The sequence below is a fragment of the Polypterus senegalus genome, chromosome 1 (genome assembly GCF_016835505.1).
Source record: "Polypterus senegalus isolate Bchr_013 chromosome 1, ASM1683550v1, whole genome shotgun sequence".
NCBI classification, from domain to species: domain Eukaryota; kingdom Metazoa; phylum Chordata; class Cladistia; order Polypteriformes; family Polypteridae; genus Polypterus; species Polypterus senegalus.
In genome coordinates this window covers 266,311,147-266,331,661 of record NC_053154.1, presented here as the reverse complement: position 1 = coordinate 266,331,661, position 20,515 = coordinate 266,311,147, and the positions used below count along the sequence as shown (strand labels likewise).

The 20,515-nt window shown below is 37.0% G+C and overlaps 1 protein-coding gene across 4 annotated transcripts in view; it reads left to right on the top strand.

Moving 5' to 3' along the window:
- kat6b (K(lysine) acetyltransferase 6B) overlaps positions 1–20,515 on the top strand; it is a 177,790-nt gene that overhangs the window by 78,751 nt on the left and 78,524 nt on the right. For all 4 annotated transcript variants that reach the window (XM_039773499.1, XM_039773488.1, XM_039773481.1 and 1 more), the window contains 2 exons: positions 2,693–2,801; positions 15,714–15,829. In XM_039773499.1, coding sequence (XP_039629433.1) covers positions 2,693–2,801; positions 15,714–15,829 — 225 coding nt within the window. The remainder of the gene's footprint in view (positions 1–2,692; positions 2,802–15,713; positions 15,830–20,515) is intronic.

Genomic DNA, 20,515 nt, shown 5'->3' with positions numbered 1-20,515 from the left:
TGTTCCTTTATGGATGATCTTTTATCTGTCTGTTCATACTTGTGAAATTTATAAGATTGCTAGGTTTTCTTGGGTAGCACTGTGAAATGACTGGCTGACCTTGTGTAAATTGGAGGGTAATCTAGATTTCTCGTATGTTTTAATCTGGCACATAAGTCGTCTTAAACAGCTTATATAGTGGAAGAGTAACAACATTTTTACACTTACACTAATGGTCTCGTTTTAGTACACCTCAGTTTTTCTTTAAATTTAATTGGCTGAAATGCAACAAATGGTGAAAAGGTAGGCAGTAAATTGCTACAGGTTTAATTTTAAAGTTAGAAAAACTAGAAAAAGAAGTTTAGAATATTACAATTGGGCCTTCTTCAGGGAATAACTAATATAGGTTGCAATCTACAGATGTACTGCAGCAATTACAGTAAATTAAGCCTTACAAGTTAATGAAAACCACTTGTACAGGTGTCCCAACTTCTGTTGATTACTTTAAAAAACCCACCAACTGTCTTAAAGCAATACTACTGAAATACTACTTTGAAAATATTTCAGTAATAATGGCAAGAAAACGGCACATGGCCAATGAAATGAGACCAAGCATTATTACTCCTGGAAATGTAGGTCTTTAATTTGGTTTTTTTTTTTGCAATTTCTCTAAATGAAAGTGTCAGTGAGTACAGTGTCCTACGCAATCCATCCATCCATTATCCAACCCGCTATATCCTAACTACAGGGTCACGGGGGTCTGCTGGAGTCAATCCCAGCCAACAGAGGGCACAAGGCAGGAAACGAGCCGCAGTCTAAAGGCAATTGGAAACTGGAATAAACTCTGGCTGGAAGAGATTTGGCAGACCCAAAGTCACTACCCAATCAGAAGACAAGTTTCTGAGGGTCACCAGCTTGTGTGATAGGTGTCTCCCAGAACAGCAGCCTCAAGCACAGCTTAACCGTTTCTGCTGTGAAGAGAAGATCCAGTCGGCAACAGTCCATGATATTTGAATGCCCTATTTTGGCCTTTAAGGAATGGCTTTCTTACTGCCTCTCGCCCCGTCAAGCCGGCAGCACAAAGTCCTCCTCTTCACATTAGAAAATGAGACTTGCTTATCCTCCGGCTCTGGAACACACAAGTGTGGAAGGTAATGACAATGCAGATATGTGATGGAGTTGTGTGGGTACCCAGTCAAGCCACAGGTTGTCACTTTGGAATAATAAAAACATCAATGTGTTGCTTATAATGCTAATAACACTTGAATGCCTAAAGAGTTAAAAATGAAAGCTTCCACCAGAAAATTGTTTTTCATCAATTTAAATTGTATGTTTATTATAATATTCATCTAACTTTCCCTTAGTTGAAACATCTTCCCAAAGCGCTGTGAATATTCCCAAATTGTGAATATTACATCTTTATGTGGTTTCTAGATTTAAAACAAAAAAAAATCTGAAAAAGTGAGAAATAAACATCGTTTCCATTTTGTAAAAAAAAAAATAAAAATGTCAACTTTTTTTTCCCCATGTCAATTTTTTACCTTTTTCAATCCATCTTTTTTTAGCAGTTAACAGTGCTGAAATTTTGAAAGTCACAATGTTCCTGCTTGTAAAATGTATTCTGTGCTTCCTCGCACAGGTTGTATTTTGAGAAATTGAAAGTGATCTGAATTGAGTTAAACATGCAAAACATAAGCAGTATTTGAATGCTTTTGAACATTTTCTTCAGTAAAATAGATTTCAAGTGTAGAATGAATTATGTTAGTGCTTAATGAAATCCTTCCAAATGTTTTGAGCTTAAATATTGTATGTTTTGAAAGATATTACTGCATAACACTAATACATATGTGCGCTATAAACAGTTTCAAATAGTCTCACTTGATCATGGCTATGTAAACACCTTATGATGTGTCCTGTGTCCAGCTCTCATTTTAATATTACTTTTTTCTTTGACATCTTAATTTTTGATTTTATTAGAATATAATGCTGGCTTGGTACTTTAATCATTCATGTTTTTTCCCCCCTTGTGGTGTTTTAGAAAAGTAATCTGAGTGAGTGTATTGAAGTTAAAGTACTGGTGGGAGCTTTTGTTTCCTCTTTGGCATTCTAGAGGAATCAAACTGCATTAATTTGACCAAAGAAAAATGTTGGATTGTCCTCCGCTTATAGTGGGATTGTATGGTTTTGCAACAGAATGGCAGTGGCAGCACAACTCTGTATAGAATTACACATTTTTATGATTTGATGGAATAATTTAGATTTTTGTAGCAGTGTTGTTGTCTGTAGCAAATATTTTCTATTAGCACAGTAACTGGTGAGATCTTTATTTCTATATTTAATAGATCAGCCTAAACCTGAGTAAATGCAGAGATCCATTTTTATCAAAAACAAGAACATAAATTGCTCATTAGGATGTAAACTAATGGTCATTGGAGTGGTACACTTTGGCTCTAGTGTTTCATTTCAGAAATAAATACCATTTTGGAGTTTTGCCTGTCATAAAGAGAAGAATTTTATAATGACAATTTTAACTTGGCTTATAAAGTTTTTTTTTTCCTTTCTTTTCTATAACTTTAAACACATTGCATTAAACCATATTATTGTTAACAGTGTTATTTAGTAGGCTTTTTATGTACTGGTCAGTCCTCTAAATATGTTTTTGACTTTTTCTCTCTTTTTTGTTAACTGTATGTATTTAATTTCTTTGTTTTAGCCTCGTGCAGATCCCATCCCAATATGCAGTTTTTGTTTGGGAACTCGTGAGTCCAACCGGGAGAAAATGCCGGAAGAGCTGCTTTCCTGTGCAGACTGTGGAAGCAGTGGTGAGTAATAGTATTGATTTCTTAAGTATTTTAACCTGGCATTGCAATTTCATCATTTTCAGTGTGTTTTTTTTGTGATATTTTTGGCCTACAGCTAGTGGCTGATAATTAGCACATGTAAGTAAGAATTTCAGTAGTCTGTACATGTGACCACAATGGCTGTATTAACCTATTTTATAAATGCAAAATAAAACTATACTTGGCTTTTAGTATAATAATGTAGTCTGATTTTGAGATGGAATAGTTCAAAATTTTGAAGGCCAACTCTTGCAGCAACCCCTTTTGTTAATCTTTTATGATGAACAGGAAATGTGACTGTCATCTCTGTGGTAAATGGAATTTTCATGAATATCCTATGTTTTAGGGTCACTTCCTGGTTCCTATAAGAGCTTCTCTCTGACCATTTACATGCCAAGCGTTGAGGAGTTGCATTGAAGTAGGATGTGGCTGTTGAAGGCCAAATTTGAAGCAGAGCTGGAAAGGACTGATCACAGAATCTTTTGGTAGATTTGTGAGGGTTCTTCTGAATAAGTTAAGGCACACATAAAATGATTGTATGGTGGCATATGAGCTAAGAATAATTGAACCTTGCTCCTTAAATTTCCCTACTGTGAAAAGTATCCAAAATGAATGTGGAGGGCCACTGAAGAAAACAAGTTGCCCTGTTAATTCCTCTCATTCGATCGTGGTTGATGTGATGGTTTGTCACTATACTATTGTATTTTATATTTTTTTCTTAAAGATGATGTGTTGCATCAGTGAGAACAACATACATTGGATAGCCCCTTCCTTCACGTTGTTTTTGAAACATTCTTAATGTAACAATTCAGTGTTGGGTGCAATAGTAATTGCTGGAGTTGTAAAGTAGTCACGGGGTTATATAGTGTGGGTGTGGTGCAAGTTGTTTTGTGTTTTTTTTTTTTGTTTTTTTTTTTTCTCCTTCCCTGCCTCCTCTTTTTTTTAATCTTTTACTACTGTAACAATTTTTTTAAAATGGAAAACATCAGTGTCTGGTATTTCTTAGAAGAATATAGTGTGTGGTAGATTATGTCTGTTCTTAGATCAATTACTTTGGGTTATTGCTTGGAAGTTCAGTATAATTTTAATGTAAGTATTTAGCATTTTTAGTGCTTATCGTATAAAGAGCTGGTGACCCCATGAAAGGTTCCAGAGTAGTATGGTTGGATGGTCTAAGGCAGTGGTTCTCAGGCCCTGTTTATGCAAGGCCCACATTAACAATTCAAACATTTTTGCGGCCCACATATTGCTTCGCTGGCATATAATTTATTGCTCATGCGTTTAGTAATTGGGGGTAAATATTACTAATATACAGTATTATGTAATTTTTTCTTTACATGTTTAGTTGCTCATTGCTTGCTACACAAACACAATAATAAATAAACAACAATAATCATTATCTAGTGTGGAGGACTACCGGCTTTCCATGCCGGTCCTCACCCCCAGGCCGCTAGGAGGAGCTCTCCCGACAGCAGGATCATGCCCCGAGGTCCAGCAGGGCCTCATGGACTTTGTAGTATTTTTACACAGCCCTGCTGGATACCTTGGGGGCCACCAGGAGTCGCTGTGGGGGGACTTATGGGCTCTGTCGTGCCTTATGACCCGGGAGTACGTCACGGTCACGTGACAGGAAGGAACAACGTGCTCCCGGGGTGAAGAAAAGGACTGTTTGCCCTGACCCGGAAGGAATAAGGAACTGTGGTCTGTTGGGACAGGAACACCTCCGGGTCAGGGGCTATAAAAGGGCGGTGCCTCGCTACAGACAATGAGCTGAGCTGGGTGATAGGAGGGCAACGCGTCTGGGAGTGGAGGATTGTTCATTGTGATTATTGTTGTAGTATTATTGGAGTATTTGGGAGTGGAGAGTGCTTTGTGCACAATTATTATTATAATAAATAATTATTGGACTTTTACCTGGTGTCTGACGTGGTGTCTGAGGGTACAAGGGTGCGAGAAAGCACTGAATCTGTCACACTAGTTTATTTTATTTTCATTTACGTTAGTAAAGCTGTCAAAGATGGTGCTGTTTGGGCTTACATAGCATGTCAATTCTGGCTGAAATTTTTGATAAACACACTTGAAGATCGTCCTCCACGTTCATTCTTGACCGATATTTTGTTTTCATTGCAGTCAATGCAGAAAATGAAACCTCACACAAATATGTTGTTGAAAATGGTATAAGAACTTTCATCGCTACTGCTGACAACAACGGATATTCAAGCGAAACTATGCACCAAAAGGAAGAGATATCCGTAGCAGGATTGTCAAATTTGATGCGTAATGTGCGATCGCTAGACAGCTCCGCCAGTTGATCTTGTGCACGACCGGTTAATTCAGAGGATGCACATTGGAAAGGATTATGAATCTTGTCAAAAGCTTCAATGCCTTCGGACATGAAGTATTTGTCAAAATATTCAGCAAGAGATGTCAGATGCTGTCTTATTACACCGGTGACCCGTTTCAGCATTTCGTCGTTGACTTCATTGCTCTCTATAAATTCACAAAATAACTGAAACATGTCGTGTGAATTGCTTTTGAGGCGCGTGTACCAAAGTTGTAGCTTCTTCTTAAAAGCTGCTACTTTGTTGTATGTCTTGAGTAAACTGGCATCTTTACCCTGCAGTGATGTGTTCAGACTGTTCAAAGACTAAAAATGTCAGCAAGGTATGCCAGTATGGCAAGCCACTCAGTATCTGCGACCTTACCGGCCAGGTCGAGATTGTGTTCGGTCAAAAACTGCAACAATTTGAAACGAAGTTCAAACACCCTTGCGAGAACTTTCCCTCTGGATAGCCAACGAATAGCCGAGTGCAATAGGAGATGCTTGTTTTCTGCATCTGCCTCGATACAAAGTTGAGCAAATAATCCACTGTTCTAGTTTTAATGAAGTTTACAATCCGTACACAGTCATCGAGTACAGATCCCAGAGTTTCGTTCAAATTCTTTGAAGCCAATGTTTCACTATGGATCATGCAATGAGTGTCTACAATTTCGGGCGACACTTGCTTTATGCAGGCTACAACACCATTGTTGCGACCAGACATTGTAGCAGCACCGTCGGTGCAAACACCGATGCAGTTCATCCACTGCAGGCCAAAAGTTGTGAAAAGTTCGTTTATAACACAAAATATTTCATCCGCCGTCGTTCTTGATGGCAATGACTTGCAAAAAAGAAATTCCTCTTCCGAAACATTTTGCCAACAATACCAAACATAAACAAGCAGCTGTGCTTCGCCAGCGATATCAGTTGATTCATCTAATTGAATCACAAACTTAGTAGACTGTAACCATTCAGTTAACTGCGTGACAATGTCCCCCGACATTTCAGAAATTCTTCTGCGTACAGTATCATTCGAGATGGGAATGCTTTTCAGTTTTGTAGCATATTCTGAGCCAAACAATACATCGCAAATCTCGAGAGCAGCCGGCATGATAAGATCTTCTCCAGTTGTGTGTGGTTTCTTTGCTTTTGTGATTCTCTGAGCAATCAAGTTAGGATCCTTTAACAGTTTTTTTGTTGAGAGTAACTCTTGTTTTTAACACTGTTTTCTGTTTAGTGTATTCCTTGGCTTTACGTTCAAAATATTCTTTGGTTTTATTCTTTAGATCTGGATGTCTTGTAAGATGACGACGCAATTTAATCGACCTCATAGCTTCGTTCGCGAGGATTTGCAAACAGATAACGCACATCGGCAGATTTTGGTCATTTGCTGATGGAACAAAACCGTATTTAATATATTCCACATCATATTTTAGAGCAGGGGTGTCAAACTCTAGGCCTGGAGGGCCGCAGTGGCTGCAAGTCTTCATTCTCACCCTTTTCCTAATCAGTGATCAGTTTTCACTGCTAATTAACTCCTTTTCCCTTCATTTTACTAGCCCTGTTTTTAACTATTCAGTCATTTGAATTGATTCCTCCTTTCCTTTAAATGACAGCCAAACACAAATGAAATGTGAAACGAGCCAACAGATGAGCAGCTAAACTGGGATTTCAAACTCCAACCAATTTCACTCCAACCAGTCTCTTAATGAGAAGCCAATTCTTGCTGTTAAACCCGCTATTTAATTCCATGGATGTTGCCGCTCTAATTCTGCCATAGTGCAAATTTCCAAAACTGTTGATTTTTCTGTTTTTTTTCTAAGAACACCGTCAAGATGTTTTGGGGACCTGAGCAGATCAGCCTTATTGAGGCTATCACCTTTCTTTATTTTCAGATATTGTGTGATGGGCACAGGTGAGCCAATCATGTGGTGACTCGTTTTGTGCTCGTTAAGGAAAAAGAGACAACTAAGGTTGTCTGAGTCACGTGAATTGGCAGCAAAAACTGGTCACTAATGAAGAAGATGGTTAGAATGAAAACCTGCAGCCACTGTGGCCCTCCAGGACCGGAGTTCGACCACCCGTGTTTTAGAGCATGTTTAGTTTTGTTACAAGTAACAACTTTAGTGTCGTCTTGATCATAACCGCTTTCGCTGCTGCTACTATCTGTTTCTTGGTGTGAAGTCGTAATCTCAGTCTACTCTAAACAATAAAAAGGTTAACCGAAAAAGTGCGTGACATTCAAATTTAAAATTATTATTGCTTAAATCTCTTGCGTTATCACTTGCATCAGCCAGGGTTAACAGCTACAGCTGCATTTTGATCCTACTAAAGTACTAAAATAACTAAATTAAACAAAGTGTCTCTAAGCTCTAAAATCCTGCAGCTTGCATCCGTACGTACGGTCTGCCGCTAACAATGCGTAAAAAATGTGGATTATTTTCTTGTTTCCTCTGACTTTTTGTCTACTTTTGGTACTGATTTAAGACTTTAGCACGGCCCTCCATATTCCCTGTCACGGTCCACCTTTAGTCCGCGGCCCACAGGTTGAAAACCACTGGTCTAAGAATGCTATGGTTTAAAATAGCAGTACTGCTGAATACATTCCAAGTACTTATCAGTAATTGCAGAAATAATTTGTCAGGAGTCTTTGGAGCTGCAACAGAATTCCTTAACGTTAATGGTTTGCTGTATGACTTTCAAAGAGAACACCTTCCTTGTATGCTCAAATTATGTAAATACTTATGAATAAAGATAAGTCAAATAATAATGAATTGTATTTATATAGCACCTTTTCCATGCTCAAAGCACTTCCACAGAAACTCCAAATAGGGTATATTCAACATTGGAAAGACATGATATCCACATAAAACACTAAATAAAGATAAATACAGGAACCGCAAAGCAATGGATTGTAAAAAGAGACAGTAAAACGGAAAAGAAATACAAAGTACTACAAAAAAACCGTGAACAAACAACATTTTACATATAGCTTAAAAGAAAATACAATTCTTTTCATAATTGCAAGCTCTTACAAACTTTGCATGCATGCTGATCTCCGATGACAATGCAATATTTCAGCTACACGTTAATTAAATCAAATTAAAATATCTAATTTCCTTATACTTTTAGTGATTTAAACATATGTATAGTGTTTTTAGCCAACACACATATGAAAAATTAGTGGTGTTGGTCAAGTGGCTAGCATGTTGGACTTTCAGTCGAAGGTTCAACACCAATGTAGACAAATTAAGAGAAAAAATCATTTTGATTAATGGATATTAAACTTTTGTCAGATTACTTCAATATGAAAATTAAGCAGCATGGGTCAAGTACTTAGCATGTTGGACGTTTGCACAATTTTCATTCAACTTGCCCTATCTATGTGTCTGGGTCAAATTTTGCTATCAATTTTTTACCCAGTTTTCTGACCAGATTGCAATATGTCATCAGATTTGACCTGGGATCTGTACGTTAATTACATTAAGTTTCTAATTTCCTTGTATTTTTAGTGATCACACATTTATTTATTTGTTGGCCAACACTGCTAATTTTTCAGTTAAATGTGTGTTGGCTAAAGATGTGAATAGATGGTCTACCCTCCATCTCACATTAGCAGAGAGAATCAATACTGTCAAGATGAAGATCCTTCCTAAGCTGCATCTTTTTTTTTTATTTCAGAACATTTCTTTTACATTAAGAAATTGTTCTTTTATGATATTAGATTCAGGTATAACCTCATTTATTTGGAATTCAAAACATCCAGGCATCCATTGAGCAACTCTACAATGACCTAAAGCAGAAGGTGGTATGGCACTACCTAACTTTCAGTTTTATTACTTGGCGGCTAATATCGAAACTATATACTAAGGACCCGGAAATCAACACCAGCTGATGAACATACACAAGCCTGGTCTGCAATGAAAATAAAATCTTGCTGTACTCCTTTATACGCCTTGCCTTGTGCCCCAGTACATACAAACTCAGAATATGGAACCAATGCAGGAAACACTGTAAGATAGAAAACCTGTTATCTGTTGCACCTTTACTAGATAATCACCATTTTCTGTCCTCTAAAACCAGCACAGTATTTAATGTTTAGAAAACGTCCAGGATTAATACACTTGAGAGATTTGTAATGTCTTTGCATCTTATGAACAATTTCAAATTTAAATTCCTATCAATACATTTTTTTCAATTCAACTTCAAATCAGAAACTTCGCTAAAAGGAACCTGCCCAATGGGTCCCAGGGCATAATGGGGAAAGGATCTTTCACTAAAAATCTCTGTAAAGGAGTGGAAGGCAACCATGCACAAAATAAATTCAAGCACCATAGGCACAAAGCTTTCAATCATCCAACTTAAAATCTTTTATCAAGCACATTTTATCTCATTTAAAATTGTCCCACATGTATCTGGGGCAACATATGAATGTTGCAATTTAGCTCCAGCCTCAATGGGCCATGTGTTAATGTGGTGCACACTCAAATCATCATTTTGGACAAAAATCTTTGAATGTCTATCAGACAGCCTTGGTGTCACAATCATGCTTAACCCATTAACTACCTTATTTGGTGTACTTCCAGATGCGCTTAAAATGGAGAAGGGCAAATTGATTGTAATTGTCTAGACCACACTACTAGTACTAGACTTATCTTGATCAACTGGAAAAATCCCAGCCCACCTGTAATAAGTCAATGATTGAATTATAGTTTTCTTCAAATAATACCAATAAAATTATTACAACCTGTAACAGTAGAGTGTTGTACCGTGTTAGCCATAGATTAATACAGGAGAAAGTAGGGTGAAATTACACCTTTTATTGGCTAACTAGATTACAAATGCAAGCTTTTGAGGCAACTAAGGCCCCTTCATCAGGCAAGGTGTAACAAAGAAACTGAAAAATACTCTTGCTTATATTGGTACAGCAAAGTGATTTTATTTTTTCATACCCCGACTTATACGCCCATTCAAAAATGTGACACACACTTTTTTTTTCCCCCCATCTTCTTGCCTCTTCCAATCTTGTGCATCAGTTTCTTACACGCATCGAATTTTGTTGCAGCAGTGCAGGTACCAATTTCTTTCGCTACTTATACGATGTTTAATTTAAAACCTTCCTCATATTTCCTTCTAATCGAATGCTCCATCATAGATAAGGGATGCTCTTACGATAAGGGTATATGAGGGTGTGAGATACAAAAAACACAAATTGGAGCAAACATTTCGTAATAGTTTGGGTATTACAGTGTGGTCACGTAGGCACGAGAGAGAGAGGTTAGGAGCACATGCTGATACAGCACATAGGGAATAAAAGGCAGTGTGGTCCATGGTTACTCTCTCAGGTGGGCATTAGCATATCATAATCTCTTGGACCTATAGCATGAGTTTTCCACATTCGACTTATATGCCCGACATTATAAAATGCAAGTCTCGACTTATCTGCAGGAGAACTTTTCCGCATGTTTATGCGGGATATATAATTTTTTGTTACAGAAATGGTGAAAACTGCTTTTTTTTTAATATATATAAACTTGTTTACACAAGTACATTACAAAAAAAACCTAAAACAATGTCGGCATGTATTTATAAAAAGTTTTTTCTTTTATGTCATATGAATTATGGTTTAATATATTTGTATATATTAAAGTATGCACTATAAGGAAATTTATCTGTTTTAATATTTTTATGGTCTCTGAATAATAACAATACATAATTTAATTTTGCTAATAAAATAAGAAGAGTTAGCACCAGTGCTAGTTATTAAAATACCAGTGTTAGCACTTTAGTATAGGACATAATGCTTCTGCAGTAGCTTAGTGTAACAAGTTTTTTAAAGGGAAAAAAATAGTACCAGAATTGGCCAATGTAGTAACATGAAATCAGTGATCGATATTGGCCTAAAAAAATCTGATCAGTACATCCGTGTTGACCACAGGCCTGGGCAGGACTCTTGTCCATCACAGAGACCACTTACACTCACACATGCACATACATACATACATCCATACATAAAACTCGCTCACCCACCCATCTCATATCTATCTATCGTGACAGTTTGTAAGAGCTAATTAACATAGCCAAAACAACTTTCCCATGCATAGTATTTATTTAACATGTTAATTTTAGCGATTAATGTGGCCCGTTTTAATGTGTGTGTGTGTGTGTGTATATGTATGTATATATATATATATATATATATATATATATATATATATATGCGCACATCTGGGCTGGCAATGACACAAACATCACTGACAGTGTTTTGGTCAGAGCAGCATTTTCATGTATTTTTATCCTTTATTTTAACATAACAAAACAACATTAGGTAATGATCAGGCTGGAGATGCAGGGGGCCTTGTGGCTGGACAGCTAGGAAGTACTGTGCTTTCAGAAAGCACACTGCATTATACAAATGAAACATCTGTTCAAGAGGTGGATGTCCTGGTAAAAGCGTGGAAGAAGCGCATGAGACGGATTTGAGTGTAGAAGGTACTGGAGCGGAAGTGCTTTTTCTTTGCATTGGTTAAAGAGAGTGTCACTGAAAGAGTGGCATGCTTCTGGGCCATAACAATGAAGCAGAAGGCCGTATAGATGCACAGGATTCCACAATGTTTTTGAAGTATAAACAAATAAATGTGGGTGCTCTGTTTTTGTCTGCTTCTTATTCCTCCTTGCAATGTTGTTTAAATATAACTCAACCTGTTAAACAAGTGGGGGGCTCCCTCTTGGAGTTTCATGGACACTGCTGTAAATGTATTGTGGTAATGTTTGTTTCAGCGAAGCAGTGTTTACAGCACTGAAAAAATGTATTAGATGGGTAGCCAGTTAAAACTGGGGACATGTGGTCACCCTAGTATATTATAGTGTCCGTGAAGTAGTCATGCCACAGAGTCATTCATTCATATTTAGATAATGTTTTGTTGTCCTTGCATGTATTTTATAATTTTATGGTTAGAAGATGCTTTAACTTACAGTGGTTTTCAAAGGATTTCTGCCTTTTGATAAGGGGACTGATTTTAGCTAGAGAATTCTGGGGTGTCTCCATAGAGTATTGAGCAGCTTGATTTGATTTAACGTTAAATCGAACAACGAAGGTCCCCAGCTATATTTTGAGCAGATTGATCAACTAACAATAGAATCCACCAGAATCAACTTGCTCTTGTACTAGCGGCAGCGCCCCAGACGTTAGTGACAATTCATAACTCGCTTTTCGCTGACAGGCATCAAGCAGTAAGAGGGTTGATGAAATTGCCCTGCCAGACCAGTGCTGGCCCATGGGAAAACATTGGGTGGAGTAAAATGCATGCGAGTTGGTTTTCTTCTGTTTGCTTACAAAGATTACAAAGTATCAATTCAAAAAACGTTGCTGGGGCGATTTGATAAAGCAGAAACATCATGCTGATGCAAAGCTTTCCGCATGTACTTGCAGATGTTGGGTTGCTCAGCTGCCCGTGCAAACAGCCAGTGACAGAGAGTTAATTTTCTACTTGTGCACACAGTCTGCTGCTGTTTGTATTAACCTCTGTTGGGGATATGTTCGCCATCAGTAGTGAAAAAGAGGAATATATGCCAAATATGCAAGAGGAAGTAGTAGCTGTCCTTCTTATTCTGAAGCGGTAAACTAATTTGTAGTTGAAGTCGCACAGAATGCTTCTCTGTTTTTTTTTTAGATAGATGAGTTCATAGATTCCTAATACTTTTCATTGAAAGACTTTGAAATTTTAAAACTTCATGCAGGGCAATCTGTTTGAGATATCTCAACGAAAATTGAACTGTCTCGACAAATTTCCTTGAAGAATAACTGTGCCACATTTCAGCAAAATTGATCCGCTAGGGGCTGAATTACAAAAAAACACACTGGTTCATGGATAGAATGACAGACGGGCATGGGCTATCACAATAGGTGCTTTGTTGATTATAGGCAAATGCACCTAAAAATCTATTGAATGTGCATAAGCTGTTTATTAAGAAGACTAACATGTTTAACAAATGAAATTGGACACATTTTGCTGTTAAGCTAAAAAGCCTATTGTTTACTAAGTAGCAATTTCAAAATCTTGTTTCTTTGTGTAATTGAAAATGGCAGGTACTGTACTTAACACAACATCATTCGCCCTCTTCGAACAAGATTTGTTCATTTTAATTAAACGGCAAAAGAAATAGGTCTGAATTCATTAGAGTAGCCTTTCTTGCTGTTTGTCTGTTTGCACAAGATGACTTCTTTGATTAATTTTAAAATATTGTCCCAATTCTTTCTCTCTCTCTCTGGTAAAGTCTGCCTTACTCCTCTCTTTACAGGAGGTTTGCAGCAAAAAAACAGACTTGTGCTGGCTAGCTCAATTACTGTAATACCTTGCTTAAAGAAGAACTTCAAACTACTGTAAACAACATTGACAACATTTTTTTCTTGATTTTTACCCCTCGACTCCATGGTTTAAAATTATAAATCAAACAATTCATATGTAATTAATGTGCACATTGCACACTTTAATTTTAGGGTATTTACATACATTTCGGTCACACCATGTAGAATTTACCACACTTTTTATACATGTTTCCCCCATCTTAATTTTCCAACATGGTTGGACAGGTACATAAACTTTCCATTTCATGTACAAGCCAAAGTGTAGTACATTACAAAAGTAAAAACTTGAAAAACTAACGCACACACACAGCTGTGATTTTTTTCCAATAAAGAGAAATCACTTTTTTCCAATGTAAAACATTTTTGTATCAAGAGTTAAAAAGTGTGTAAAAGCATTTTAAATGTTGCAGCAAAATGAATGGGGGTGTATAGTATTTAAAAGTAAGTAAAACTAAACTTCAGAAATTGTTATATTATTTGCCAGTGAGACTTTATGCACTCATCATTTAGATGTTTTAGACAAAAATTAGTTAAGATAAAAGAGCTCAGCTAAAAGTATGAAAATTATGCATTACCCAGTTGAGGTGAAGCAAAAACCAAAGGAAAAAAGATATCCTTGTGGAGTGTGTCATCTTGAATTTGACTTGTTAATAAGCATTCTAAATGAAAGTATCATTTACTGGGTTTGAGCAGGGTTTAGACAGTCCCTAAATGAGGCAGACATCTTCATCACTTGCCATACCTTATTTTCCTATTCCTAAAAATAAGTGGTAAAGATTTAATGTGTTTGTAAATATGCCACCTTTTAATGTGTTGACATAGTATGGGTGTTACTACCAGCTGGGTAGTTTCTAGTTATGTTTTATTTTGCATAGGTAGCGCACATTTTCATGCTGTTCTGACTTGCAGCGTATCGGCAAACCCAAGGACTGTGAAAATGGCCAATGTGTTTATTGACAAGAAAAGGCAGCGCACCTGAAACATAGTTACTGACATAAATTCAACTTTATGTAAACTAGTGATTGTACATAAAAAGGAAGAATATTCAGTATTTTTCACAAGAATATCCTCCCTCTTTCTCTCTTTCACTGTATGCAGTAGTGCAAGAAAAAAGGACAATATAGGAGATTTAATCAGATTCTAATAAAGTACTACTACATTTCTTACTGATTTTGAAATGCATTATTTTTGAAACTGTAATAACAAATAAATTAAAGGCACCCTCCCTTCCAATGCTTGCACTCTAACACTCACTGTGATGTGAGATAAGCTTCCTATCACCATGTGAGAGAGGTTAACAAATACTCTTTTTGCACTATTGATCTTTCTCGGTTACCATGTTTATCATATCAAGAGTGCTATGTTTGACACTGTAGAAGTTGTCGCAGGAATTGGCTTCTACAGTTTTAACAATATGCAATTGAGGAAGAAGGGATTCTCCTGTCATGTGAATCACTTTTTCTAAATGGCAGACCCATCCTTGCATCTCCACTCCATCAGCAACTTGTAACTTAAAAAAAATATATTAAATATGTAAATTAAGCTTTTTAATTAATGCTTTTTCAAACAATTGATCCATTATAACATTAAGTCTTTTCTTTAGCTGCTCAAAATGTTAGTGTAAAAGTTACTATCTTAAAAGAGAAACAGTTTGTTGGAATAGTTTTACATTATGTTCATAGATTCACTTTCTTTCAAGTAAATGCCATTGCTTTTTCTGCCTCATTTAAACTCCGATTATCTTAATTAGTTCCTTAAATATGTGTAATAGTAGTCTTTCACATACCTGAACACCCAGTAAGACTGATGCAGTGTGTTAAGATTTGATTTTGTAAATTGAGACAATATTCTAAATTCAAAGTTTTAATTTGGTGGGGTGGCCTCAAAATGAGCCCAAATGCTTGTAGTTTATTCATGATTCTGTCAAGCTTTACAACCACTAAACCAAACTGGAAAGGATTCTTGGAAATAGTGTACCCTAAGAGAAATTAAAAAGTTAAAATATAAGCAGTGTCCTACATAGAATAAGGGTGTTTATGCTGAAATGAAGCAAAGTTGCTGGTAAAGAGAATATTTGCAGCAAAGTATATTTAATTTCTGAGTATGGTGCTTTGATACTCCAGTGTATACTTTTATTACATAACTCCAAATGCTTATTTCACCACAAAGTGATTAATTTTGGATTTTTTCTTTCCTTTTTCTAAAGGTCATCCATCGTGTTTAAAATTTTCTGCTGAGCTAACGATCAACGTAAAGGCTTTAAGATGGCAATGCATTGAATGTAAAACTTGCAGTGCTTGTCGAATTCAGGGCAAAAATGCGGTAAGTCATCAGCAATGATAATTTGTTACTTTTAGGCTCTTGTAAGTTTTTTGTTTATTTCATTTTCCTTTTTCCCCCATTCAGAGGTCACCTTGAATTGTATTTGTGTATTTATTACTGTGCTGTACTTGGGTATGAAATTAAGACTATTAGAAGAAAATGTTTTCATAATTTAATAAAATATAACTGTTAATTTGATTGCAACTTATTATCAAAATCCAAAAATGATACTTTTAACCAAATAAGAAAACCTTTCAGTTTAAACTGTTTTACTGGGGAGCTTTGGCTGATGTGCTTTTATGCCATTTGGTGCATATCAGTTGTTCACAGTAGGTGTATATGCAAAAATACTCCAGAAAACAGTATAATCATAATAGTATTTTTATTTGGAAATGCCTAAAAGACTAAAATATACAGTGAATGTTGCTGGCTTGGGGACCGTTCAGCAGGCTGATACTGCAATTTGATGAGCTGTCTTTCTACTGGGAAATGGAAGGTTTAGAAAGAAGATATGAATGTTGGTTGACATGCTGTCTGTAGGGACCCCATTATAAAAAGAATCACAATCCTTAGACAGAGGGAGGTACAGGTATGTGTTGAGAATGTTATTACTTCAATTTACAAAAAATTTTTTTTTCCTTTATGTCCTCCAACCAACACCAAACCACCACACCCAGCCACAGCAGTCTTGTACTCCACAAGACTGTGATTAAAACCTAACCAAAAAAAAGGCTGCATAGGAGTACTCTTCATTGCCTACATGCACGTATATATAGCTAGGGCTTTTGTTTTCACTTTGTTCTGTATTTTCACACTTGTATACTTTAAACCACAAATGTTCCTGTTCTTGTGTATTGCTTTGTGCATATTCTTTTAAGTTAGTAGTAGTGTGTGAATGTTATACTGCATTTGTAATCATTGTGTGACATGCTTTAATCTTTGGCGTAGTCATCGTGGAAACAGTGCATTTATTTTGGAGTTTCAACTTGAAACACATCTCTCTGTACTCTTGGCTTTGTTATTTTGAGGTTGGTATAAACATGTTTAGTTTTTGGTTGTTATTAGGAGTTAAATTTTAGATTGTTTGAGTTTGAGAGTGCAGGTAAAAGGGGACAAAACTGAAGTCAATGTGTACGAGAGTCACAGTTTCTGTGCTTAGTGAAGAGTTAACTCGTGAAGTATAGAAAGATAATTTTGTTACCTTGTGTTATCTCTATAGTAAGTATGGAGAGATATCCTACGTAATAAAGTGCAGTTAAGTGTTAGACTCATCAATAAATCATTATGCTCAAGAACATGTCAAAGTACTGTATCTGATGAATTTAATAAAGCTTTTGAACTGATGACTGTGAGTCTAACTTGTACAGATTTAATTTTCACAAGATGGTAAAAATGCCATGATTCAAGTTGTTCACTGCAGAGATTATTAAAATGTTTTGATATTAAAGGTTAAGCTTGGTGTGTTCAAGTCAGTCATTCCTTCACAGTCATGGTATTTATTACTTTGCCACATGAAGCTGCATTCTAAAGTAAATCATACTTTATACATTTTAACAAATAACCTTCTTGTGTGTGTGTGTTTTATATATATATATATATATATATATATATATATATATATATATATATATATATAAAAATAAATATATATTTATTTATATAAATAAATAAATGGGGTTAATGGTTACCGCAGTCTTTTTTATAAAGAAAAGTCTTAAAATAAATATGTCCATTTTCAAGTAGCAAAAATTTCATTTTAACTATACAGGCAGTCCCCGGGTTACGTACGAGATAGGGACTGTAGGTTTGTACTTAAATTGAATTTGTATGTAAGTCGGAACAGGTACATTATTCTAATAAATGCTATTGTTGACCGACTGCAACCAAGTGATCTGCCAATGAATGATGGAGTTTCACCTGTCTCTGACTTTTTTTATTATTTCTGCTTTATTTTCATTGTTGAAGGTTTTTCTCTTTACTGTATCACCAGCACTTGCATCTGATTTGTGATTCAGAGACATTGTTGCGGGGTGAAGACAAAAGGTTAAGATGAGCTCTTCTACACAGTACTGTACACGCTATCACAGCAGGAAGGCACTTGTCTGATGTACTGACAACTTCCTGCTATGTACGTAACAATACAAGCAGGCTTGCTACTGAGAATGAATTGGTGCATCGATGGGCGGTTCATCACCAGCCCACCTCACAGTCACCTCCACTACAGTATGCTGCCTGCAGCGTACGCCCACCGAGAACGAACACGGTGGGGTAGTGAATCGCCCCCATTCAATAGGCAGCCATTCGATGCACACTACAATGCTACTCCCCGCCCGCCTCCCTGTTCATCCACAACCGGGTCACCGCTTGCAGCATTACCAGCCGCCCACTGAGAACGAACGGGCCAGCCATGTGTGGTGGATGGGCAGTGAAACCGCTGCGCGGGCAGTGAAATCGCCTCCTTCCAGCCACCGCTTGCAACTTCCCCAGGTCGAAGATGACAGAGCAGCAATTACTGAGGTGCATGCGTTGCAGTTGCGGCCCGTTCAGATGTCGTATGTTGGATGTCCGTAACCTGGGAACTACCTGTATTATTATTTTGTCTGTGGCTGAGAATTAATGAATGGAAGATATTGAGGACAGCAATTCTTATTGGGCAGAGCATTACCTTACAGTGAAGGATTGTGGGGTTCATATCCCTGGTGTTCTTTGGTTGGAATTTGCTTATGTTCCCCTGGGACTCCGGTTTCTACACACCATTTTATAACATTTAAATTAGGTGGATGAGCCTTGCTAAACTGGCCTGTGTGCATGTTGGTTGCCCTGTGATTGACTAGCATCCTATCAGAGAATTTTTTTGCCTTGTGTTCAGTGCTTGCTGGGATGGGTTCCAGCTGCGCCACGACCCTGCCCTGGATAAGCGGGTTAGGAAGGTGGATGTTCACCTATGATGTCTGTTCAGTTCTTATCACTTGATTGCAGGCTAATGGCGATTTATCAACTGCTCTAGTTTAATGTGTTTTTGTATACTGTATTTTTTTATGCCGCTTAAAAATAATTTTAATTAGGTGTATAAAAAAAAAAAACAATCTTCATTTATCCCAAATAACTTTCCTACTCCTTGTAGCAAATGTATTTCTGAAACTTAGTGTGATGTGGATAAACTATATTTTGAATTTTGCAAAGGCTCCTTATGACGTCTGATGAATGGTAAAAGTATCAAAGCATTCTCAGACCTCCTTAATCCAATTTCTGGTTAGGGGTGATATTAGTGTAACACTTATTTTTTAATATACAGTACAGTAGCACTAAGAAAAGTGAAAATCAAAATAATCTATAGAAATCTTGTTACTACAAATTACATTCAGCAGTTACTTTCATTACAATGAAGTTCCAAAAAGACCTTGAAATGCCTGAATGAATCAACCAGTTCAGAGCAGTTTTTTCTGTTGTCACAGCTCAGTTGTGCACAACGATCCCTAAACAGAAACATTGTAAAAAAATTTCTTTCTTCAAACTTTGCTTGTACAATTTTTTTGCTGTTTTTTTTTTTTTTTTGGTTTTCGGTGGTTTTCAGTGATACCTTTTTGCTTATTGCTAGTTAACATTTGAAAAACATCTATTGGAATTTCACTCCTTGTCACCCTCCTATAGAAACAGCAGACATAAAAAATAACAGTTCATATTAGAAAAAAAAAAAATAAAAATTTTTGCAGTTTGAGATTGCAGCAAAAAGAAAAAAGACGTCGCCAGTGAATTCGGAATTCAACCATCGACACTGTCAACTTTTTTGAAAGGCCGAGCAAAAAAAAGAAAAATCTTGGGTTGCAAATGTATGCGAACTGCTGCATTTGAAGACGTTGAAAAAGCTGTTTTTATGTGGTTCAGTCATTCAAGAAAAATGTGAGGTTTCTAAACTCTCTTGGGACCTCCCCCAACTGGATGACATGCCAAAGAGCATCCCAAAGTGAGATCACTGTGTCTGTGGAAGACTATATGTTGCCGGGGCAACAGCAGGCTCACAGCTCTGCTGTGTGTCTCCGCCAAAGCAAACTCGATGGGTGATGCAGGGAACGGGATTACTTGACCATTAACCTGGCCACGACCCTGCCTGACTGCTGTGTCTGTTTATAGGAGAGTGGCAGATCACGCTACAATAAATAACCGTGCTCTTCCTGTTTCAAGCTGAATAAAGCTGGTTTTGCTAAAGTACTGAGACTCAGCCTCGTGTTTTGGGGTGTAAGACAGGGACTTAAAGCGCGACCCCAATCCTTTTAGGATTCGCTTCTGTGGCGCCTCACTGCCCTGCTGTGAGCCTGCTGTTGCCCTACCCCGGCAACGGACAAACAATCTTCCATAGATGTAGCAATCACGCTTCTGTGACACTTCATTGTGACATTCCCGTTGGGTGGTGGGGGATCCAAAAAGAGTTCAGAAACCTCACAATATGAAGAAAAAGAAAAGGATAATTCGGCTTCTGATTGATAACTGTGCTGCCCACAACATGCTTCCGCATTTAGATAATGATCGCGTTGAATTCTTCCCACCCAATTGCTCAGCAGTGCTTCAGTTATTGGATTTGGGCATCATTTGTACCCTGAAAGTGTATTATTGCAAGGAAATCCTGAGAAAAATTCTTTTCAGCATAACTTGTAGACAGGAGAAGATTACAATTATCGTGAAAGCTAT